Below are 24,927 nucleotides of genomic sequence, written 5' to 3'. Positions count from 1 at the left end.
CCACCTTATCGACCTGTCCTGCTACCTTCAGGGATCTGTGGACATTCACTCCAAGGTCCCTCACTTCCTCTACACTTCTCAGTATTTTCCCATTAATCGTGTATTCCTTTGCCTTGTTTGACCTCCCCAAATGCATCACCTCACACTTCTGCAAGTTGAATACCATTTGCCACTTTTCTGCCCATCTGACCAGACCATCAGTATCTTCCTGCAGCCGACAGCTATCCTCCTCGCTATCTACCACACGGCCAATCTTTGTGTCGTCTGCAAACTTCTTGATCATGCCGCCTACATTTACGTCCAAATTGTTAATATATACCACAAAAAGCAGTACTGAGGCCTGTGGAACGCCACTGGAAACAGCCCTCCAGTCGCTCAAGCAGCCGTCAACAATTACCTTTTGTTTCCTGCCACTGAGCCAATTTTGTAACCACCTTGCTGCAGTTCCCTGGATCCCATGGGATTTTATATTTTTTAAACCAGTCTACCACGTGGGACCTTGTCAAAAGCCTTGCTAAGATCCATGTAGACCCCATCAACAGCACTACCCTCATCTATCTTCCTTGTTACTTCTTCAAAAAATTTGATTAAGTTGGTCAAACAAGATATTCCCTTAACAAATCTATGCTGACTATCCTTGATTAACCTGCGCCTTTCTAAGTGACAGTTTATCCTGTCTCTCAGAATAGATTCCAATAATTTGCCTACTACTGAGGTTATACTGACTAGCCTGTAATTATTCGGTCTATCCTTCACTCCCTTTTTAAATAGAGGTACAACGGTAGCAATTCTCCAATATTCAGGCAACATACTTGTATCCAGTGAGGACTGGAAAATGATGGTCAGACCCTCTGCCATTTCCTCTCCCTTCTTTTAACAGCCGAGGATACATTTCATCTGGCCCTGGTGATTTATCAACTTTCAAAGATGCTAATCCCATTAATACTTCCTCTCTTCCTATGTTTATCACATCCAATACTTCACACTCCTCCTTAACTACAATATCTGCATCGTTACCCTCTGAAAACAGGCACAAAGCATTCATTAAGAACCATACCAGTATCTTCCGCCCCAACACATAGGTTACCTTTTTGGTCTTTTATAGGCCCTACTCTCTCCTTAGTTATCCTCTTACTCTTAATGTATTGATAAAACATCTTTGGCTTCACCTTGATTTTGCTTGCCAATATTTTTTCATTCCTTCCCTTTGCTTTCCTAATTTCCTTTTTGATTTCACTCCTCCACTTTCGATACTCCTCGACTTTCTGTAGTAGAGTTCTCGGTGTTGGACAGAAGCTTTCCTTTTCTGTATTATCTTACCCTGTAAGCTCTTTGACATCCATGGGGCTCTAGATTTGGCCATCCACCCTTTTTCTTTGTGGGAACATGTTGACTCTCAACCCCTTGAATCTCCCCTTTGAATGCCTCCCATTGTTCTTGCACTGATTTACCTTCAAGTAGCTGTTTGCAGTCCACTTTCGCTAAATCACTCCTCAGTTTAGTAAAATTGGCCTTGCCCCAATTGAGAACTCTAACTCCTGTTCTATCTCTGTTCTTTTCCATAATTATTTTAAAACTGACTGAATTATGATCACTACCCCCAAAATGCTCTCCCACTGCCACTCCTTCCACCTGCCCATCTTCATTTCCTAAAACTAAGTCTAAAATTGCACCCTCTCTTGTTGGACTTGCTACATAATGGGCAAAAATGTTCTCCTGAATGCACCTCAAGAATTCTGTTCCCTCAATTCCTTTCACGCTAAAACTATCTCAGTTAATATTGGGGCAATTAAAATCCCCTACCATTACTGCCCTATTCTTCTTGCACTTCTCAGAGATTTGCTACATATCTGCTCTTGTACCTCGCTCAGACTATTTGGGGGTCTATAATACACTCCCATCAGTGTGATTTCCCCTTTTTTGTTCCTTAGCTCAATCCATATGGCCTCATTTGATGAACCTTCCAACATATCATCCCTCCTCACAGCTGTAAGAGTTTCCGTGACCAAAACAGCCACTCCCCCTCCTTTCTTATCCCCCTCCCTATTGTGTCTGAAAACCCTGTAACCAGGAAAGTTGAGTTGCCATTCCTGTCCCTCTTTAAGCTATGCTTCTGGAATAGTTATGATATTGTGGAAGTGAGCAGAAAGGCATGGCACTATGCTAGATGGGAAATTAAGCCAAGTTAGGAGTAGTCACTTTGCTGAGCTCTGATGAAATGATTTAAAGCTTGAGAAACTGCAATGAAATAGTTAAAAGTAAAGGCTGAGAGTGTGAGATCGTATAAACTTACAGGCACTGGTAATTGCAAGGACATTTGTTCATTCATGACTTGATTGTGTGACTCCTTGTGGTTTAGAACAAATGGATTCCTGTGAGAGATGCTGGCCATCCCTGTGTGAGTGATGATAAGGAATGAAAGGCCACACTATCACTGTATACTGTTGCTGCTTGGTGTTACTTCATGATGTGACTTGATAGAGATTACAGGATCCCAGGACTTATGACAATTGTGGGAAGCAAAAGCAGTATCTTGTTTCTAACTCCTCTTCCTTTGCTAATTGTCTTAATGTCTGTTTTCTTTTAATCTTGCTGATACAAAACGATATTTTATTAGTATCAAGTATGTATTGAGAATGGAGTGTATTGTAACCTCAGTAACAGATGTACTGCATGTCACCACGTGGGTGAAGTCGAATTGTACCGCACTGATTGGTTAAACAAGGAGGTGTAGCATGAATCTTAATGTATAAACAGTAGTACCTGTATCACAAACTTCACTTACTCTGGGGGGTGGACCCGACAGACTCTGGTGGAGTCAGTGCCGCTGTTCTCAGAGTAAGTCCGCTGGCGACTGCGCAAATAAAGTAATTGATTTTACCTACACATCCGACTCGGTATATTTACTGAACCAGACTGAAGGCAAAAAGAACTCAGATTTACAATATCATACTGCCACGTGTCCACCTGTGCCCTCAGCTCATCTGCTTTATTTGCTATACACCTTGCATTGAAATAGATACCCTTGAGCACTGCCAAACTAATTTTTTTAATTTTTAACCCTCATCTCCTCTGTCTTCCAGACTCATCCATTAATTTTCCACCTTCCATTTTAATTTCTGATTTTGTCCCAGCTGAGCCTTATCCTGTCTTACACAAGTTTAACATATCTTCCTTGCTCTTGGACTCTAAACCCCTAATAAAACCCAGGATACTGTATGTTTTATTAACCACTCTCTCAACCTGTCCTGCCACGTTCAATGACTTATATACAAATATCCCCAGGTCCTCTCTGCTCTTGCACCCCCTTTAGAATTGTACCCTTTCTGTTATACTGTCTCTCCATGTTCTTCCTACCAATATGAACGACCTCACATTTCTCCACATTGAACTTCATCTGCCACCTGTCTGCCCATTCCACCAACTTTTCTAGGTCCTTTTGAAGTTCTGCACTATCCTCCTCACAGTTCACAATTGTTCCAAGTTTTGTATCACTGCAAATTTTGGAATTGTGCCCTGTCCACCAAGGTCCAGGTCATTAATATACATCAGGAAGAGCAAGGGTCCCAATACTAGAGTCATAGAGTACTATAGCACAGAAACAGGCCCTTCGGCCCATCTTATCTCTGCGGGCCATCAGGCACTTAACTATTCTAATCCCATTTTCCAGCACTTGGCCCACAGTCTTGTATGCTATGGCGTTTCAAGTGCTCATCTAAATACTTCTTAAATGTTGTGAGGGCTCCTGCCTCTACCACCTCTTCAGGCAGTGCGTACCAGATTCCAACCACCCTCTGGGTGAAAATTATTTTCCTCAAATCCCCTCTAAACCTCCTGCACCTTACCTTAAATCTATGCCCCCTGGTTATTGACCCCTCCACTAAGGGGAAAAGTTTCTTCCTATCTAACCTACCTATGCCCCTCATAATTTTGTATACCTCAATCATGTCCCCTCTCAGCCTTCTCTGCTCTAAGGAAAACAACCCCAGCTTTTACAGTCTCTCTTCATAGCTGAAATGCTCCAGCCCAGGCAACATCCTGGTGAATCTCCTCTGCACCTTCTGCAGTGCAATCACATCCTTCCTATAGTGTGGTGCCCAGAACTGTACACAGTCCTCCAGCTGTGGCCTAACTAGCATTTTATATAGCTCCATCATAACCTCCCTGCTCTTATACTCTATGCATCAGCTAATAAAGGTAAGTATCCCACATGCTTCCCTAACCAGCTTATCTACCTGTGCTGCTGCCTTGAGTGATCTATGGACAAGTACACCAAGGTCCCTCTGTACTTCCTAGGGTCCTACCATCCATTGTATATTCCCTTGCCTTGTTAGTCCTCCCAAAATGCATCACCTCACAGTTCTCAGGATTAGATTCCATTTGCCACAGCTCCGCCCCTCTTACCAGCCCATTTATATCGTCCTGTAATCTGAGGCTTTCCTCCTCACTATTTACGAGCACCACCAATTTTCATGTCATCTGCAAACTTTTTTTTTTATTCATTCATGGGAAGTGGGTGTCACTGGCCAGGCCAGCATTTATTGCCCATCCCTAATTGCCCTTGCGAAGGTGGTGAGCTGCCTTCTTGAACCGCTGCAGTCCATGTGAGGTAGGTACACCCACAGTGCTGTTAGGAAGGGAGTTTCAGGATTTTGACACGGCGACAGTGAAGGAACGGCGATATAGTTCCAAGTCAGGATGGTGTGCGACTTGGACGGGAACTTGCAGGTGGTGATGTTCCCATGCATCCGCTGCTCTTGTCCTTCGAGGTGGTAGAGGTCGCGGGTTTGGACGGTGCTGTCGAAGGGGCCTTGGTGCATTGCTGCAGTGCATCTTGTAGATGGTACACACTGCTGCCACTGTGCATCGGTGGTGGAGGGAGTGAATGTTTGTGGATGGTGTGCCAATCAAGTGCGCTGCTTTGTCCCGGATGGCGTCGAGCTTCTTGATTGTTGTTGGAGCTGAACCCATCCAGGCAAGTGGAGAGTATTCCATCACACTCCTGACTTGTGCCTTGTAGATGGTGGACAGGCTTTGCGGAGTCAGGAGGTGAATTACTCGCCTCAGGATTCCTAGCCTCTGACCTGCTTTTGTAGCTACGGTATTTATATGGCTACTCCAGTTCAGTTTCTGGTCAATGGTAACCCCTAGGATGTTGCTAGTAGGGGATTCAGTGATGGTAATGCCATTGAATGTCAAGGGGAGATGGTTAGATTCTGTCTTGTTGGAGATGGTCATTGCCTGGCACTTGTGTGGCGCAAATGTTACTTGCCACTTATCAGCCCAAGCCTGGATATTGTCCAGGTCTTGCTGCATTTCTACACGGACTGCTTCAGTATTTGAGGAGTCGCGAATGGTGCTGAACATTGTGCAATCATCAGCGAACATCCCCACTTCTTACCTTATGGTTGAAGGAAGGTCATTGACGAAGCAGCTGAAGATGGTTGGGCCTAGGACACTACCCTGAGGAACTCCTGCAGTGAGGTCCTGGAGCTCAGATGATTGACCTCCAACAACCACAGCCATCTTCCTTTGTGCTAGGTATGACTCTAACCAGCAGAGAGTTTTCCCCCTGATTCCCACTGACTCCAGTTTTGCTCGGGCTCCTTGATGCCATACTCTGTCAAATGCTGTTTTGTTGTCAGGGGCAGTCACTCTCACCTCACCTCTTGAGTTCAGCTCTTTTGTCCATGTTTGAACCAATGCTGTAATGAGGTCAGGTGCTGAGTGGCCCTGGTGGAACCCAAATTGGGTATCACTGAGCAGATTATTGTGAAGCATGTGCTGCTTGATGGCGCTGTTGATGACACCTTCCATCAATTTGCTGATGTTTGAGAGTAGACTGATGGGGCGGTAATTGGCCGGGTTGGACTTGTCCTGCTTTTTGTGTACAGGACATACCTGGGCAATTTTCCACATTGCAGGGTAGATGCCAATGTTGCAGCTATACTGGAATAGCTTGGCTCGGGGTGCGGCAAGTTCTGCAGCAAAGGTCTTCAGTACTATTGCCGGAATATTGTCAGGACCCATAGCCTTTGCAGTATCCAGTGCCTTCAGCCGTTTCTTGATATCACGCGGAGTGAATCGAATTGGCTGAAGCCTGGCATCTGTAATGCTGGGGACTTCAGGAGGGGGCCGAGATGGATCATCAACTCGGCACTTCTGGCTGAAGATTGTTGCAAATGCTTCAGCCTTATCTTTCGCACTGATGTGCTGGGCTCCCCCATCATTGAGGATGGGGATATTTGTGGAGCCACCTCCTCCAGTTAGTTGTTTAATTGTCCACCACCACTCACGACTGGATGTGGCAGGATTGCAGAGCTTCGATCTGATCCGTTGGTTATGGGGTCGCTTAGCTCTGTCCATTTCATGCTGCTTATGCAGTTTGGCATGCAAGTAGTCCTGGGTTGTAGCTTCACCAGATTGACACCTCATTTTGAGTTATGCCTGGTGCTGCTCCTGGTATGCCCTCCTGCACTCTTCATTGAACCAGGGTTGGTCTCCTGGCTTGATGGTAATGGTAGAGTGGGGGATATGCCGGGCCATGAGGTTACAGATTGTGGTTGAGTACAATTCTGCTGCTGCTGATGGCCCACAGCGCCTCATGGATGCCTAGTTTTGCATTGCTAGATCTGTCTGAAATCTATCCCATTTAGCACGGTGATAGTTCCACACAACACGATGGACAGCATCCTCAATGTGAAGGCGGGACTTCGCCTCCACAAGGACTGTGCGGTGATCACTCCTACCAATACAGTCATGGACAGAAGCATCTGCGGCAGGCAGATTGGTGAGAACAAGGTCAAGTTGGTTTTTCCCTCTTGTTGGTTCTTTCACCACTTGCCGCAGACCCAGTCTAGCAGCTATGTCCTTTAGGACTCGGCCAGCTGGGTCAGTAGTGGTGCTACCGAGCCACTCTTGGTGATGGACATTGAAGTCCCCCACCCAGAGTACATTTTGTGCCCTTGCCACCCTCAGTGCTTCCTCCAAGTGGTGTTCAACATGGAGGAGTACTGACTCATCAGCTGAGGGAGGGCGGTAGGTGGTAATCAGTAGGAGGTTACCTTGTCCATATTTGACCTGATGCCATGAGACTTCATGGGGTCCGGAGTCGATGTTAAGGAATCCCAGGGCAACTCCCTCCCTACTGTAGACCACTGTCCCACCACCTCTGCTAGGTCTGTCCTGCCGGTGGGACAGGACATACCCAGGGATAGTGATTGCAGTGTCTGGGACATTGTCTGTCAGGTATGATTCCGTGAGTATGACTATGTCAGGCTGTTGCTTGACTCGTCTGTGGGACAACTCTCCCAACTTTGGCACAAGCCCCCAGATGTTAATAAGGAGGACTTTGCAGGGTCGACAGGGCTGGGTTTGCCGTTGTCGTTTCTGATGCCGTTGATTATACCTCCTGTATTCACGTCTAAATCATTCATGTACACTACAACCAGCAAGGATCCCAGCAGGACACCAGTGGCACAGACTTCCACTCGCAAAAACAACCTTCGACCATTACCCTCTGCCTCCTGCCACTAAGCCCATCTTGGATCCAATTTGCCAAATTGCCTTGGATCCCATGGGCTCTTACCTTCCTAACCAATCTCTAACTCCTGGGGAACTCCACTACAAACCTTCCTCCAGCCCAAAGAACATCCATTAAACACTACTCTCTGTTTCCGATCACTCAGCCAATTTCGTATCCACAAATTAATCTCAGCTGTCTTACTTCTGCTCCTACACTGTACTGTTATTGTCTTTCCATACCTGGTAAAATACTTCTTTTGTGTACTTTTGTTTATGAATCTCTCTATTTCACATTTTATCTGCAGTGCAGATATGGTTTGCTGCCCATGAGTATAGATTTGAAACAATACTTTTTATTCCGTATCTCAGCTATTGGTGTCTGGCAATATCTGCAAAGTAACCTTCCCTAAACCCTCCTTCATTTAAAATTTAAAGTTAAATTATCTACAGCAGTCATTTTTCAACTAACTAAATTCTGATAATGCAATGATTATTAATGCTCAGATAAAGCAAAATACTGCGAACGCTGGAACTCTGAAATGAAAACAGAAAGTGCCAGAAATACTCAGTAGGTCTGGCAGCATGTGGGTAGGAGAGAAACAGAGTTAACGTTTCAGGTCTGTAACCCTCCATCAGAACGATGGAGACAGAAAGAGCATGTACACACATTGCACCTGTTTCAGCTGAACAAAATAAGTGACAGTCATTCACTGGTTCATTCCTCAGGGCAATGTCTTGACCAGAGTCAAGCTGCCTGGTTTAAATTTCAAACAAAGCTTGGCAGTTAACTGTCAGTCACCATAAACTGGTGCACTCTCCATGGCAACGCCTCTACCAATCAGAGTTCGCTTACCAACCAATCAGCACTCTCTTCTCATGCAGTATAACTTGTTGTTTTCCCTTACATTGGTTATTCTTGCGTATTGTCCTGATGAGTGCAAAACGAAAAGCTTTGACAACATGTCTCTATTTTCAGCAATTCTCAAAAATTGGATAGTTCTTCCAAAGACCCAGCACAGGTATGATGGCCTCCTCCTGTGTCATTCTATAACTTCCATTCCTGACAGAGAGACAACTACAAATTTATTTCAAGCATATTGCTGGGATTTCTAACAGGTAATAGATGGGAGTACAGCCAGTGCTGTCTTAATTTTACCTCAGTACAAGTCATCATTTTCAGCAAAAGTGGAAAAATTGCACACGAGGAGAGTACATTTGTCACCCAGAAAGAGTAAAACTGGTTACCTGACGTTGAACAAACATCAGCAAAACCTTCTTTGCTTGGTCAAATGGAGTATCCTCCCTCGGAGGCGAATTGTATGTTGTAAAGCCCACATCCCAGCACAAGACAATGGCACTCTGCAGGAACAGCAACAGTATCAGTAATACATTTGAACAACCAGAACCATCAACATCTATCAGCTTCTATTGGTTTTCAGAGTTTGTTCTTTGCAATCCCTTAATCCCAATAGTAGAGGTAGGAGCTGAACGAGATAGAAAAGATCAGCCAACTCAAACACAGGTAGAAATTGAAAGCGTCTTGTCAGAATCAATGCAGAGAAGAAGGAGCGGAAGAACCCGAGGGAACTAAGATCAGTATCAACAGTAAATATTGAGGTCAGGATCTAAGATAAAGAAGTGGAATAATTAAACTGAGTTTAAAAAGTATGAGTTTTTAAGTCTGAAATGCTAAGTCTTTAACTCTCAAGTTTTATGTCTAATAAGTTTGAGTCTTCGGTCGGAGCGCATGGAAGCAAGGGTGTGTGTGGTGATTGGTGATATTTTTTGGTTCAGATCAGGGACAAGTCTTAAGTTTGTTTCTGGTAAGTTTAGCAAGTCAGCTAATAAATAGACACATGGCAGGGCACCTCAGTCCCAGCGGATGCACGTCATGTGGGCACTCCAGGACACCTCTTGCAAGTTGGACAACCATATGTACAGGAAGTGTCATCACCTGAGGAGCTTGAACATCGGATTTCCGAGCTCGAGCAACAGCTACAGTCACTGCAATGCATCCACGAATCTGACAGCAACGTGGATAGCACATTTCTGGTACTGATCATCCCTCAGTTTAAAAGTGTGCAGGCAGAGGGGGAATGGGTGACTGCTAGATAGACAAGAAGGACCAGGCAGGTAGTGCAAGAGTCTTCTAAGTGCATCTTGCTCTCTAACTGAAATTTAGTTTTGAATACTGTTGAGGGCTATGATTCCACTGGGGAGTAAAGACAGAGGCAAGTCCCCATCAGTGGCTTGGCTGTACGGGTCGGGGGAGCGGGGTTGTGTGGGGGAGAAGGAAAGTCAGAAAAGCAATAGCGATGGGGATTCTCTAGTTAGGGGAACCAGCAGGCATTTCTGTGGCTGCAAATGTGATCCCAGCATGGTATGTTGCCTCCCTGAAGCCAGGGTAAAGACTGTCACTTCAGCAGCTGTAGAGCATTGAGGGGGGATGATCACCAGCCAGAGGCACTGGTCCATATCAGTATCAATGACATAGGCATTAAGAGGGATGAGGTCCTGCAGGAAGATTTTAGGAAGCAAGGCAAGAAATTAAAGTAGGACCTCAAAAGGTAGCAATCTCTGGAATACTCCCAGTGCCACGTGCTGGTGAGTACAGAAATAGGTGAATAGTGCAGATGAATACGTGGATAGAGAGATGGTGCAGGAGGGAAGGCTTGAGATTTCTGGGGCATTGGGACTGGTTCTGGGGTACAAGCCTCAACAGGGCCAGGTCTAATATTGTGGTGGGAGATTTGCTAGTGCTCTTGGGGTAGGTTTCAACTAGCTTGGCAGGGGTATGGGAAGCTGACAGTAGATTCAGAAAGAAGGGAAACAAAGCTCGGCCAGCACTTATTGGCCATCCCTAATTGCCCTTGAGCAGCTTGCTCGGCCATTTCAGAGTCAACCACATTGCTGTGGATCAGGAGTCACATGTCGGCCAGACCAGGTAAGGAGAGTAGATTTCCTTCCCTGAAGAACATTAGTGAACCAGATTGGTTTTTACAACAATCAACAATGGTTTCATGGTCACCATTAGACCAGCTTTTTTTTAAATTCCAGATTTAATAATTGAATTCAAATTTCACCATCTGCCGTGGTGGGATTCGAACCCATGTCCCCAGAGCACTAGCCTGAGCCTCTGGATTACTAGTCCAGTGACATTACCACTACAGCACCGCCTCCCCTAAATCCAGAACTGTCACGTTAGTAGTATATACTTCAATGTAAGGAGTCTAGTGAATAAGGCAGATGGGCTGAGGGCACAGATAGACACATGGAAGTATGATATAGCTATTACTGAAACATGTCTTAAAAGAGGGCAGGAATGGTAGCTCAACATTTCTGATTACTGGGTTTACAGACAGGATGGGGGGGGAGGAGGGGGGAGAATGGATGCAACACTGGTTAAAGAAACAATCACAGCTGTGAGAAGGGATGATATGCTCGAAGGGTCATTAAAAAAAGGCAATATGAGGCCAACTTAGGAACAGAAAAGTGACAATAACACTGCTGGGAGTATACTATAGACACCCCCAAAACAGTCTGAGGAGAGAGAAGAGAAAACATAGGCAAATTGCTGAGAAGTGGGGAAAGGACGGGGAATGGGACTTGGTGAGTTGCACTTGCAGAACAAAGAACAAAGAACAGTACAGCACAGGAACAGGCCATTCAGCCCTCCAAGCCTGCGCCGATCTTGATGCCTGTCTAAACTAAAACCTTCTGCACTTCCGGGGACCGTATCCCTCTATTCATGTATTTATCAAGATGCCTCTTAAACGTCGCTATCGTACCTGCTTCCACCACCTCCCCCGGCAGCAAGTTCCAGGTACTCACCACCCTCTGTGTAAAGAACTTGCCTCGCACATCCCCTCTATACTTTGCCCCTCTCACCTTAAACCTATGTCCCCTAGTAACTGACTCTTCCACCCTGGGAAAAAGCTTCTGACTATCCACTCTGTCCATGCCGCTCATAACTTTGTAAACCTCTATCAGAGAACCAGCATGGACACAACAGGCTGAACGGCTTCCTTCTTTGCTGTAGCTATTCTATGATCCTATAAGTGCAGAAAAAAATAAGTCAGTAATCGTAGGGGATTTCAACAACCCTAATATTAACTGGAATAAAATTAGTGTGAAAAGTATAGAGGGCACACAATTCTTAAAATGACATTAAGGGATATGGGGATAGTGTAGGAAAAAGACATTGAAGTGGAAAAACAGCCATGATCGTATTGAATAGCGGAACAGGCTCGATGGGCTGAATGGCCTACTCCTGCTTCTATGTTCCTAAAATGATTCAGCAGAACTCTTTTTGCCAGTATGTAGCAAGCACAACAAAAGAGAGAATTCTAGATTTAGGGGAGGTGGTGGTGTAGTGGTAATGTCACTAGACTAATAATCCAGAGGCCAGGCTAATGCTCTGGGGACATGGGTTCGAATCCCACCACAGCAGATGGTGAAATTTGATTTCAATTAATAAATCTGGAATTAAAAGCTAGTCTAATGGTGACCATGAAACCACTGTTGATTGGACCAGCCACATAAATGCTGTGGCTACAAGAGCAGGTCAGAGTAAAGGCCTGCTCGGGTCTGCAAATGAGACCCAACCCGAGCCCGACAGAACCCCATCTGACCCGGCCCAAGTCCTTCCATTTTTTCCCGTGCCCGACCCGACCATCAGATAACTTACCTTCCATTTTTCGCTTTGTTCCTTACCTGCCCAAGCTTAAAATAACTGTAGCAAAACCACCTTTAAAGTCCAAAAAGTAAATTAACATTAAAGTCACTTACCTCAGGTGGGAACAGAGCGTGCCCGATCCGGTCCAACCCAACCCAAGCCTGAATGCCGGACCTCTCTGGCTACAGGCATGGTGCTGGAGGACTGCTAAGGTTGTACCATTGTTTAAAAAGGAAGGGAGAGACCAAGTAATTACAAGCCAGTCATCCCAAACTCAGTGGTGAGCAAATTGTTGGGAAAAAATTGAGGGATAGCATAAATCGGATTTCAAGGACAATCAGCGTGGATTTGTTAAGGGAAGTTTGTGTCTGACTAACTTGATTGAATTTTTGGAGGACATAACAAGGTGAATCACTGAGGGAAGCATATTTGATGTAGTTTAACAAAGCTTTCCAAAATCACAGAATTGTTACACATAAAAGGCCATTCAGCCCATCTCGTCTGCACCAGCTCTCCGAATGAGCAAGGTCCCACATGGCAGACTGGTCAGAAAAGTAAAAGTCTGTGGGATCCAAGGGCTAGTGGCAAATTGGATCTAAAATTAGCTCAGAGGCAGGAAGCAAAGGGTAATGGTCAATGGCTGTTTTTGTGACTGGAAGGCTACATCCAGTGTGGTTCAGCAGGGCTCAGTATTAGGTCCCTTGCTTTTAGTTGTACATAGGGGAGGCGGTGGCGTAGTGGTATTGTCACTGGACTAGTAACCCAGAGACCCAGGGTATTGATCTGGGGACATAGGTTCAAATCCCACCACAGCAAAAGGTGGAATTTGAATTCAATTAATTAATCTGGAATTAAAAGCTAGTCTAATGATGGCCATGAAACCATTGTCGATTGTTGTAAAAACCCATCTGGTTCACTAATGTCCTTTAGGGAAAGAAATCTGCTGTCCTTACCTGGTCTGGCCTACATATGACTCCAGACCCACAGCAATGTGGTTAACTCTAACATGCCCTCTGAAATGGCCTAGCAAGCCACTCAGTTGTATCTAACCGCTACAAAGTCAATAAAAAAAGGAATGAAAAATTCCCTTCCTAACAGCACTATGGGCCATGTACTGGATAAAGAAGACGACGTAGACTGCAGGAAGATATCAATGGACTAGTCAGCTGGATAGAAAAGTGGCAAATGGAATTCAAATTGGAGAAGTGGGACATAATGCATTTGAGAATGACAAACAAGGCAAGAGATACACAATAAATGGTAGGATTCTGAAAAGTGTAGACAAACAGAGGAACCTTGGAGTACATGTTCACAGATCCCTGAGGGTGACTGCAGTGGTAGATAAGGTGGTCATGAAGGTTTACAGAATATTTTCCTTTATTAGTCGAGGCAAAATATATATAAAAGTAGGATTATGCGTGCAGTTCTAGTCACCAGCTTGGAGCGCGCTCACTGACCCGTGGCCGTTATTTTGGAAAGTTCAAAATTACCTTGGCCGCTCGCGCCATCTTCTCTGCAGCTTCCTGAGCGCCACTTCCTCATACGTCACTTCCCAGAGAACCCCAAACACATGATCCTGAGCGGAAGCTGTGCTGGCACCATCTTTGTAAAGGAGACTCCCGGCTTTAGTCCTGCTATATTATTCACGGGGGGAGTCACCACCTATTGATCCTGGAAGTGATGGTTTACCCGGAAGCGGTACTTGAGGAGATGTTACTGTTATGGCGTGAGCGACCCAGGTAATTTGAACCCTACGGGAATAACGGTCAGACTGCGTTACCCCTGTGGTGAGATTGGGGAGGGGTGATGAGGGTGGGAGTGAGGAAGGTGTGCATTGGGTGGATAGTGAGGTTTGGTGACAGCCTTTCCTTTTTTTTATTCTTGACAAGGCTAGTATTTGTTGCCCATCCCTAATTGTACTTGACAACTGAGTGGCTTTTTAGACCATTTCAGAGGGCAGTTAACCACATTGTTGTGGGTCAAGAGTCACATGTAGGCAGACCAGGTAAGGACGGCAAATTTCCTTCCCTAAAGGGACATTAGTGAACCAGATGGGTTTTTACCACATCATTACTGAGACTTCAATTCCAGATTTTTATTAATTAAATTGCCATGGTGGGATTTGAAACTGTCCCAGCCTGGAACTCTGGATTGTTAGTTCATTAGTGAATCTGTTTTGTACTGTTTCAAGGGCCTCCTTGAAACATATATATAATATGTAGACTAGAACTATACACAGTACTCCAAATGTGGTACAACCAAGGTTTTATACAAACCTGCAGAGAGTAGCGATGAATAGTTGTTTGTTAGGCGGTAGGGCAGCATATAGCGGTGTCCCCCAGAAGGTGTTGGGATCACTGCTCTTTTAGGTGTAAATCAAGTTCCTGGGCTTGGATGTACAAGACAAAAATTCAAAGTTTTTAGATAAAACAAACTTTGGAAATGTAATGACTAGGATATTAACAGACTTTAGGAGGATACAGACATACTGATGAAATGGGTAGATATATGGCAGTTGCAATTTAATACAAAGAAACATGAAGTGATGCATTTTGGAAGGAAAAATTGCTGGACTTTGGTGAGGGGGAAGCAAGGGAATGGAATTAATTGGAGACAGACATGATGTTGAATGGTAGCCTCCTGTGGTATGGTCCTGTGAAATCCATTTCTATTGGGGACTGGGGAGAGGGGAGGAGACTGGAGAAGGGGAGGGAGGGGCTTGTGAGGGGGAGATGGAAGAGAGAAGGGGAGGTCGTAAAGGGGAGATGGAGGGAAGAGGAATGTGGTAGGGAAGGTGTTGGTGAGGGAAGATGGCGAAGGGTAGGGGACTGAGGGAGGGGCAGATACAAGGAAGTAGCTGGGAAAGGGAGGGGACTTGGGGTGCTGGAAGAAGGGAGAGGCCTCAGGAAGGGGAGGTGGAGGAGGGGAGAGGACTTGGGAGGAGGAGATGGTTGGGGGAGGGGACTGGGATGGGGGGGTTGATGGAGGAGGGGAGGAGACTGGACGGGGTAGGTGGAGGAGGGTACTGAGTGGGGCAGGGGAGTTGGAAGTGGATCCAGCAGTTTCAGCTTATCTACTTATGAAGCTTTGTTGGCATTGTATCAGAATCTGTCTATGGAAACCTGTATATTCTCTGTACTGCTGCTGAGCCTCATGCTCTGCTGGTTTTTCAGCCTTTCTTCACTGATCTTTGACGTTTTTGTAGTTGCCCTGCTGGAGAGAAGAGCAGGGGAGGAAATTGGGTGGGGGCGAGACAGTGGAGTGGGAAATGGTGGAAGGGAGAAACTGGAGGAGGAGATAGTGGTGGGGAGGGGATGAGATGGTGGAGGGGAGGGACTGGGACCAGGTGATGGAGGAGGAAGCAGGAGATGGGGGATGAGGGAGCGATAGAGGAGGGCAAAGAGAAGGGGTAGATAGGGAAGGGGTGGGGAAGAGTGAGGAGGGGATGGGAAGATGGGTAGGGGCAATTAGTGGCAGATCTGGAGAGGGAAGGGAGAGATGGAGGAGGCAGAGGGAGCTAGGGGGAAGGAGATGGCAGAGGGGAGGGAGCTGTGCAGGGGTTGATGGAGATGGTGGAGCGGAGAGAGCAAGGTATTTATCTAAGCAACTATTTATCTAATTCCCTTTTGAAAGATGTTGTTTAATCTGCATCCACTGACCTTTCAGACTGTATTCCAGATCATCATAACTTGCTCTGGTTCTTTTGCCAATTACCTTAAATCTGTGACCTCTGGTTATCCGCCTTCCTGCCAGTGGAAACTGTTTCTCCTTATTTACTCGATCAAAACCCCTCATAATTTTGAATACATTTATTAGGGATCTCCTTAGCCTTGGCTGCTCCAAGGAGAACAACCCCAGCTTCTCCAGTCTCTCCACGTAACTGAAGTCCATTCTCATAAATCTCCTCTGTATCCTTTTGTCATCCTTCCTGAAGTGTGGTGCTCAGAATTGTCCACAGTATGTCATCTGTGGCCTAACCAGTGCCTTATAAAGTTTTAGCATAACTTCCTTGCTTTTGAGCTCTATTTCTCTGTTAATAAAGCCGAGGGTCTCATGCTTTTTGCCAGCTTTATGAACTTGTCCAGCCATCTTCAAAGACTTCTGTGAACCCCTAGGTGTCTCTGTTCCTGCAGCCTTTTTAAAATTGTACCATTTAGTTTATATTGCGCCTCTCCATTTTTCTTTGCAAAATATATCACTTATACTACTTTGCATAAAATGTCACCAGTCTGTCAATGCCTTTCTGAAGTCTTCTATTCTCCTCCGTGCGTGCTACGTTTCCAAGTCATCTGAAAACTTTGAATTTTTTTAAAATTCTTTCATAGAATTTGGCCATTGCTGACAGGCAAGCATTTGTTGCCCATCTTTAATTGCCCTTGACAACTGAGTGGCTTGCTGGGGTAGTTAAGGGTCAACATTGCTGTGGGACTGGAGTCATGTAGGCCAGACCAGGTAAGGACAGCAGATTTCCTTCCCTAAAGGACATTATACCGCGTATAGTCAAGTCCAGGTCATTAATGTATATCAAAAAGAGCAGGCGTCCTAATATCGATCCCTGGAGAACACCGCATACTTCCCTCCAGTCGGAAAAACACCCATTTATCATTGCTGTCTGCTCTGCATCCCTTAACCAATTTTGTATCTGTGCAACAATACCCTTTAATCCCATGAACTTGAATTTTGCTAACACGTCTATTATGTGGTACTTTATCAAACGCCTTCTGAAAATCAACCGCACTACCTTCATCTACCCTCTTTGTTACTTCAAAGAACTCAATCAAGTTAGTCACACACAATTTACGTTCAACAAATTTGTGTTGGTGTAGTTTATTAACCAATGTTCTTCCGGAGTCGCTGCTGGTTTGTGACTGACTGACTGGGACCCAGAGTCGCTGCTGATGACTGAGAACTAAATACACTGGAAATAAAGGTACTGAATTGGGGAAAGGCCGATTTCAATATGATAAAACAGGATCTGGCCAAAGTGGACTGGGAGCAGCTACTTGTAGGAAAGTCTACATCAGACCAGTGGGAGTCATTCAAAGAGGAAATAGTGAGAGTTCAGAGCCAACATGTACCCGTTAAGGTGAAGGGTAGGACCAACAAGTCCAGGGAACCCTGGATGTCAATGGATATAGAGGATTGGATCAGGCTTATGGCAGATTCAGAGTGCTGAAAAATGCAGAGGCCCTAGAGAAGTCTTGAAAGTGTAGGGGTGTACTTATAAATATTTAGCAGAGCAAAGAGGGGATGTGAAAAAGCACTGGCGGGTAAGATAAAAGAAAATCCTAAGGAGTATATTAAGGGCAAGAGGGTAACCAGGGAAAAAGTAGGGCCCATTAGGGACCAAAGTGGCATCTGTGTGTGGAGCCCAAGGACATGGGTGAGGTTTTAAATGATTACTTTTCATCTGTGTTCACTATGGAGGAGGACGATGTAGTGTAGAGATCAGGGAGGGGGATTGTGATGTACATGAACATATTAGCATTGAAAGGGAGGAAGCATTAGCTGTTTTAGTGGGCTTAAAAGTGAATAAATCCTCAGGCCCAGATGCCATGTATCCCAGGCTGTTATGTGAGGCAAGGGAGGAGATTGCAGGGGCTCTGATACAAATTTTCAAATCTTCTCTGGCCACAGGAGAGGTCCCAGAGGATTGGAGGAAAGCGAATGTGGTACCATTATTCAAGAAGGGTAGCAGGGCTAAACCAGGTAATTACAGGCCGGTGAGTCTAACATCAGTGGTTGGGAAACTATTGGAAAAAATTCTGAGGGACTGGATTAACCTCCACTTGGAGAGCCAGAGATTAATCAGGTGACTAGATGTGTAGATAAGGGTAAAGCAGTTGACGTAGTTTACATGGACTTCAGTAAGGTTTTTGATAAGGTCCTGCATGGGAGATTGGTTAAGAAGGTAAGAGCCCATGGGATCCAAGGCAATTTGGCAAATTGGATCCAAAATTGGCTTAGTGGCAGGAGGCAGAGGGTAATGGTCGAGGGTTGTTTTTGCGAGTGGAAGCCTGTGACCAGTGGTGTGCCTTGCTGTTTGTCGTGTACGTTAATGATTGAGACGCAAATACAGGAGGTATGATCAGTAAGTTCGCAGATGACACAAAAATTGGTGGTTTCGTAAATAGGAGGAAAGCCTTCTATTACAGGACGATCCAGATGGGCAGAGCAGTGGCAAATGGAATTTAATCCTGAAAAGTGTGTGGTGATGCATTTTGGGGGGACTAACAAGGCACTGGAATACACAATGGATGGTAGGAGCCTTGGAAGTACAGAGGGTCAGAGGGACCTTGGTGTACCTGTCCATAGATCACTGAAGGCAGCAGCACAGGTAGATAAGGTGGTTAGGAAGGCATATAGGATACTTGCCTTTATTAGCCAAGGCATAGAATATAAGAACAGGGAGGTTATGATGAAGCTGTATACAATGCTAGTTAGGCCACAGCTGGAGTACTGTGTACAGTTCTGGTCACCACACTATAGGAAGGATGTGATTGCACTGGAGTGGGTGCAGAGGAGATTCACCAGCGTGTTGCCTGGACTGGAGCATTTCAGCTATGAAGAGAGACTGAAAAGGCTAGGGTTGTTTTTCTTAGAGCAGAGAAGGCTGAGGGAAGATACAATTGAGGTATACAAAATTATTAATGGCATTGATAGGTTAGATAGGAAGAAACTTTTTCCCTTAGCGGAGGGGTCAATAACCAGAGGCCTAGATTTAAGGTAAGGTGCAGGAGGTTTAGAGGGGATTTGAAGAAACATGTTTACACCCTGAGGGTGGTTGGAATCTGGAACGCACTACCTGAAGAGGTGGTTGAGGCAGGAACCCTCACAATATTTAAGGAGTATTTAGATGAGCACTTGAAACGCCACAGCATACAAGGCTATGGGTCAAGTGCTGGAAAATGGGATTAGGTTAGGTGCTTGATGGCCGGCTCAGACACGATGGGCCGAAGTGCCTATTTCTGCACTTTATAACTCTACGACAGGTTCAACTAGTTCACAAGCAAAATAGGTTCCCACAAAATTTACACGTGTAAAAGTAGAAAAAGTAACAGACTCATTCTTTTATCAAGGCAGGACAACAAAGAGTTAATTGTTAGTTCCACAAAACACAAGCTGCAAATCCCAAGGACATTCTTTTCATTCGTGGAAGCTTCCAACATTCAAACATTCGAATCAAAAGAGACAGTAACTTGTTTTTACTCTCTTGAAATTTCACTAAAACATAGTCTTTCATGATGGGCCGAAGGGCCTGTTTCTGTGCTATATAACTCGACAGGAAAGATGGGGAAAATTATGGGGGTTGAGGAGTAGCCTTAGTGTTTAAGGATCACTTCCATAGTAAGAGGATATAACGAGAAGTAAACGGGCAGTGGAAACTTTATGGTAGAATTAAGAAATGGAAAAGGATTTAAGACTGTATTGGAAGTTGTGTATAGGCCTCCTGGTAGCAGCTGTGAAGTGGTAGGTTGTAAAAATTGAGAGATTAGACATGAATGTAGCAAGGGCAGAATAGTGTTATTGGCTTTTTAACTTCAATATAGTTTGGAACAAGCATCTAGAACATGTCAAAAACCTAATGAATTTTTAGTGTGTGTCTGGGATAGTTTTCTGCATCAATATGTTACCATTGACCAGAAACTGAACTGGACCAGCTACAGAAGTACTGTGACTCCGAAAACAGGTCAAAGACTGCAAATTCTGTGGCGAGTAACTCACTTTCTGACTCCCCAGTGCCTGTCCACCATCTACAAGGCACATTTCAGGAATGTGATGGAATACTCTGCACTTGCCTGGAGTGGTGCAGCTCCAACAAAACTCAAATTCGACACCATCCAGGACAAAGCAGCTGCTTGATTGGCACCCCATCCACCACCTTCAACATTCACTCCCTTCACCGCCAATGTACAGTGGCAGCGGTGTGTAACATCTAGATGCACTGCAGCAACTCACCTCGGCTCCTTTGACAACACCTTCCAAGCCCACAACCTCTAACCACCTAGAAGGAAAAGAGCAGCAGTTGCATAGGAATGCCACCACCAGCAGGTTCCCCTCCAAGCCACACACCGTCCTGACTTGGAATTATCGCCATTCCTACACTGTTGCTGGGTCAAAATCCTGGGACTCCCTTCCTAACAGCACTGTTGGTGTACCTACACCACAAGGACTGCAATGGTTCAAGAAGACAGCTCACCACCTGGCACCACAGCTGACTCAGCTGCATAGGGGGGCACAAAGAATACTGGAAGAACGATGGTGGTAGACTCGATAGTCAGGCCGCAGACATGAAAGCAAGATGGTGTATTGCCTCCCTGGTGTCAGGGTCAAGGATGTCACTGAACAGCTGCAGAGCATCCGTAGAACCATAGAAAAATTATGGTACAGAAGGAGGCCATTCAGCCCGTCGTGTCTGTGCCAGCCAAGAAGAAAGAAAAATAGAAACTAGCTGCCCAATCTAATCCCACCTTCCGGCACCTGGTCCATAGTTTTGCAGCTTGCAGCACTACAGATGCATGTCCAGATACCTTTTTAAAAGAATTGACGGTTTCTGCCTCCACCACCGTTCCCGGCAGTGAATTCCAGACACCCACCACCCTCTGGGTGAAAAAGATTTTCTTCATGTCTCCTCTAATCCTTCTACCAATCACCTTAAATCTGTGCCCCCTGGTAATTGACCTCTCTGCTAGGGGAAATAGGTCCTTCCTGTCTACTCAATCTAGCCCCCTCATAATTTTGTAGTCCTCAATTAAGTCACCCCTCAGCCTCCTCTGCTCAAAGGAAAACAACCCTAGCCGATCCAATCTTGCTTCATAACTGCAACTTTTGAACCCTGGGCAACATTCTTGTAAATCTCCTCTGTACTCTGTGCAGAACAATTATGTCCTTTCTGTAATGTGTCCAGAACTGTACGCAATACTGCAACTGTGGCCTGATGTGCGTTTTATACAGTTCCAGCATTACATCCCTGCTTTTGAATTCTATACCTCAGCCAATAAAGGAAAGCATTCCATATGCCTCCTTCAGCACTCTATCTACCTGTCCTGCCACCTTCAGGGACCTGTGGGTTAATGTGCATTTTTGTGAATGCATGGAGTGTTGTTAATAAGATTGGTGAGTTACAGAGGCAGATTGACATGTGGAAATATGTTGTGGCTGTACCAGAGACCTGGCTCAAAGAAGGGCAAGACTGGGTATTAAATATTCCTGGATACAAGGTGTTCAAGAAAGATAGGACAGGGAAAAAAGGGGGCAGTTAAGGAGAGCATTGCAGTGCTGGAGAAAAAGGATATCCGAGGGGTCGAGGACAAAATCTATTTGGCTAAAGCTAAGGAACAAAAAAGGTGCAGTTACATTGTTCGGTGTAGTCTATAGGCCAACAAAAATAGTGAGAAGGATGTGGAGGAACAAATTTGCAAGAAATTTACAGGGAGGTGCAAAAATTATAGGGTAGTTATAATGGACTTTAATTATCCAAATATAGAGTGGTATCGTAGCAGTGTAAAGGATAGTGAGGGACAAGAGTTCCTATAGTGTGTTCAGGAAAGTTTTCTACAGCAGTATGTTTCTAGTCCAACGAGAAACGAGGCACTGTTTGACCTGGTTTTTGGGAATGAGGTGGGCCAAGTGGATCAAGTGACAGTCGGAGAACATTTAGGGGACAGTGATTATTGTATCGTAAGGTTTAGGCTGACTATGGAAAAGGGTGAAGGGCAATCCAGAGTAAGAATAATTAACTCGGGGGAAAGCCAACTTCAGTAGGCTAAGGATGGATCCGGGATGAATAAATTGGAGTCAAAGGTTGGCGGGAAAATAGGAACTGAACAATGAAGAGATAGTTCAGGCACAGTAAAGGTATGTTCCCTCAAAGGGGAAAGGTATGGGAAACAAATCCAGAGCTCCCTGGATGACCAAATAGAGATAGAGATTAAGATGAAGAAGAAAAAGTGTGCGTATGACAGATCTAAATAGAGAATACTATTGAGAACCAGGCTGAATATAGATCGAAGGTTCAGAGGGGAAGTGAAAAAGCAAATAAGAGAAGCAGAGACTATGAACAAAGACCAGCTAACATAAAAGGGAATCCCAAAGTTTTCTATAGACATGAATAGTAAAAAGGTGGTAAAAGGAGCAGTGGGCCGATTAGGGACCGTCTCTTACCTTCCGGGAGCGGAGCGGATCTGTGGGGAGAACGCCGAGAGCGGAGCCTATAAATCGAACCCGAGGATCGAGGTCCAGTCTCTTACCTTCCGGGAGAGGAGCTCTTCCAGTGCGCTGGAGTTTTGGGGGAAAAAAAGCCAACAGTGAGGTTAGAGGAGAGCTGCAAGGTGATTGGTTGGGTAAGTCACTGCTGTTCGTGCATTTAAATATCTTTTTTTTTAAAAATAAGGCGAAAGTTTATTTTTTGTTTTAAAAAAAAAAACCTCTGGTGATAAGGTGAGTGCTACTAAAGTGTTTTTTTTAAATTCAGTGTAGCTTACTAAGGACTTTAGATTGTAGTGGGTAGAACAAGGCCCCTAGTGTAATTAGTATTTTTTAATTAAGGGAGTAACTAATCTCAGGGTAAGTCATGACAGGAGAGCTCAGCCCCGTGATATGCTCCTCCTGTGCTATGTGGGAAATCAGGGATGCTTCCAGGGTTCCTGATGACCATGTGTGCAGGAAGTGTATCCATCCGCAGCTACTGGTTACCCGCATTATGGAGCTGGAGCTGCGGGTGGATTCACTGTGGAGCATCCGCGATGCTGAGGGTGTCATGGATAGCACGTTTAGTGAGGTGGTCACACCGCAGGTAATGGCTGCACAGACAAAAAAGGGATGGGTGACCACCAGACTGAGTAGTAGGCACAGGCAGGTAGTGCAGGAGTTCCCTGTGGCCATCCCCCTCTCAAACAGATATACTGCTTTGGATACTGTTGGGGGGGATGACCTCCCAGAGGAAAGCAGCAACACCCAGGTTCATGGCACCACGGAGGGCTCTGCTGCACAGCAGGAGAGGAAAAGGCGTGGAAGAGCTGTAATGATAAGGGCTTCTATCGTAAGGGGTGCAGATAGACATTTCAGTGGTCGCAAACGAGGCTCCAGGATGGTATGTTGCCTCCCTGGTGCTAGGGTCAAGGATGTCTTGGAGTGGCTGCAGGACATTCTGAAAGGGGAGGATGAGCAGCCAGAGGTTGTGGTCCATATTGGTACTAATGACATAGGTAGGAAGAGAGATGAAGTCCTGCAAAGTGAATATAGGGAGTTATGCAGAAGGTTAAAAAGCAGGACCTCTAGGGTTGTAATCTCAGGATTACTCCCTGTGCCATGTGCTAGTGAGGGTAGGAATAGGTGGATAAGGCAAATGAATGCATGGCTGAAGAGCTGGTGTAGTCGGGAGGGCTTCAGCTACCTGGATCATTGGGATCTGTTCTGGTGCAGAGGTGACCTGTACAAGAGGGATGGATTGCAGCTGAACTGGAGGGGGACCAATATCCTTGCGGGGAGGTTTGCTAGTACTATTCGGGAGGGTTTAAACTAGTCTTGCAGGGAGGTGGGACCCAAAGTAGTAGTGTCTCAGATGAGATAGTTGCGGCAAATGTAAAGGTTAAAGCAAACAGGTCCCAGGCCAGGGAGCATGGAAGGTCTGGAAGGCTAAACTTCATTTACTTTAATGCAAGAATCCTTACAGGTCAGGCAGATGAACTCAGAGCATGGATCAGTACATGGGATTGTGATCTAGCTATTACGGAAACGAGGTTGAGGAATGGGCAGGACTGGCAGCTCAATGTTCTGGGGTACCGATGCTTCTGGCGTGACAGAGGTGGAGGTAAGAGCGGAGGGGGAGTTGCACTGTTGATTAGGGAGGACTTCACGGCAGTACTTAGAGAGGATATCCCAGAGGGAAGGTCCAGCGAGGCCATATGGGTAGAACTTTGAAATAAGACAGGGTTGATCACTTTGGGATTATACTATAGGCCTCCCAATAGTCAGAGGGAATTGGAGGAGCATATATGTAGGGAAATCACAGGTGTAGGAATAATAGGGTTGTAATAATAGGGGATTTTAACTTCCCTAATATATTAAAGACGTCTGAAAACGCGACATGAAGTCCTGTGACATTGATCACAAGTCGTGGGAGTCCGTTGCCAGCGATCGCCAGAGCTGGCGGGCAACCATAAAGACCAGAGCTAAAGCGTGGCGAGTCGAAGAGACTTAGCAGTTGGCAGGAAAAAAGACAAGCGCAAGGAGAGAGCCAACTGTGTAACATCCCCGACAACCAATTTTATCTGCAGCACCTGTGGAAGAGTCTCACTCTAGAATTGGCCTTTATAGCCACTCCAGGCACTGCTTCACAAACCACTGACCACCTCCAGGCGCTTACTCATTGTCTCTCGAGACAAGGAGGCCAAAGAAGAAGAATATTGACTGGGACTGCCTTAGTGTTAAGGGATCAGATGGGGAAGAATTTAAGTGTGTCCAGGATAGTTATGGCCCTATGAGAGAAGGGACTACACTCGACCTCCTTTTAGGAAATGAGGCTGGGTAGGTAGTTGATGTGTCAGTGGGGGAACACTTTGGGACCAGTGACCATAACTCTGTTAGCTTCAAGATAGTTATGGAAAACTATTGGATTGGTCCTCAAGTTGAAGTCCCAAATTGGGGGAAGGCTAATTTCGATGGCATCAGACAGGAACTCTCAAAAGTTGAATGGGAGAGGCTGTTTACAGGTAAAGGGACGTCTG

The 24,927-nt window shown here is 45.4% G+C and overlaps 2 protein-coding genes across 6 annotated transcripts in view; one reads left to right on the top strand and one right to left on the bottom strand.

Moving 5' to 3' along the window:
* The window catches only part of xrcc5 (X-ray repair complementing defective repair in Chinese hamster cells 5), a 388,719-nt gene extending 374,958 nt beyond the window's left edge, over positions 1-13,761 (bottom strand). Inside the window, exons 1-2 of the mRNA XM_068034693.1 lie at positions 13,690-13,761; positions 8,770-8,883 (exon numbers count right to left, since the gene is read on the bottom strand). Of these exons, the coding sequence (XP_067890794.1) occupies positions 8,770-8,883; positions 13,690-13,707 (132 nt within the window). The 5' untranslated portion in view covers positions 13,708-13,761. The remainder of the gene's footprint in view (positions 1-8,769; positions 8,884-13,689) is intronic.
* A 56-nt stretch (positions 13,762-13,817) lies between these two features.
* The window catches only part of tmem169b (transmembrane protein 169b), an 81,729-nt gene continuing 70,619 nt past the window's right edge, over positions 13,818-24,927 (top strand). For 4 of the 5 annotated variants that reach the window (XM_068034688.1, XM_068034687.1, XM_068034691.1 and 1 more), the window contains exon 1: positions 13,818-13,938. The gene's annotated coding sequence lies outside the window, so the exon portion shown is untranslated. Of the gene's footprint in view, positions 13,939-16,524; positions 16,652-24,927 lie in introns of all 5 variants that reach the window. The other variant, XM_068034692.1, reaches the window with a different exon arrangement.

Source organism: Heterodontus francisci, chromosome 7 (genome assembly GCF_036365525.1).
Source record: "Heterodontus francisci isolate sHetFra1 chromosome 7, sHetFra1.hap1, whole genome shotgun sequence".
Taxonomy (NCBI): domain Eukaryota; kingdom Metazoa; phylum Chordata; class Chondrichthyes; order Heterodontiformes; family Heterodontidae; genus Heterodontus; species Heterodontus francisci.
Note: the sequence above shows the minus strand (reverse complement) of the source record. Positions and strands in the feature narration are given on the sequence as shown.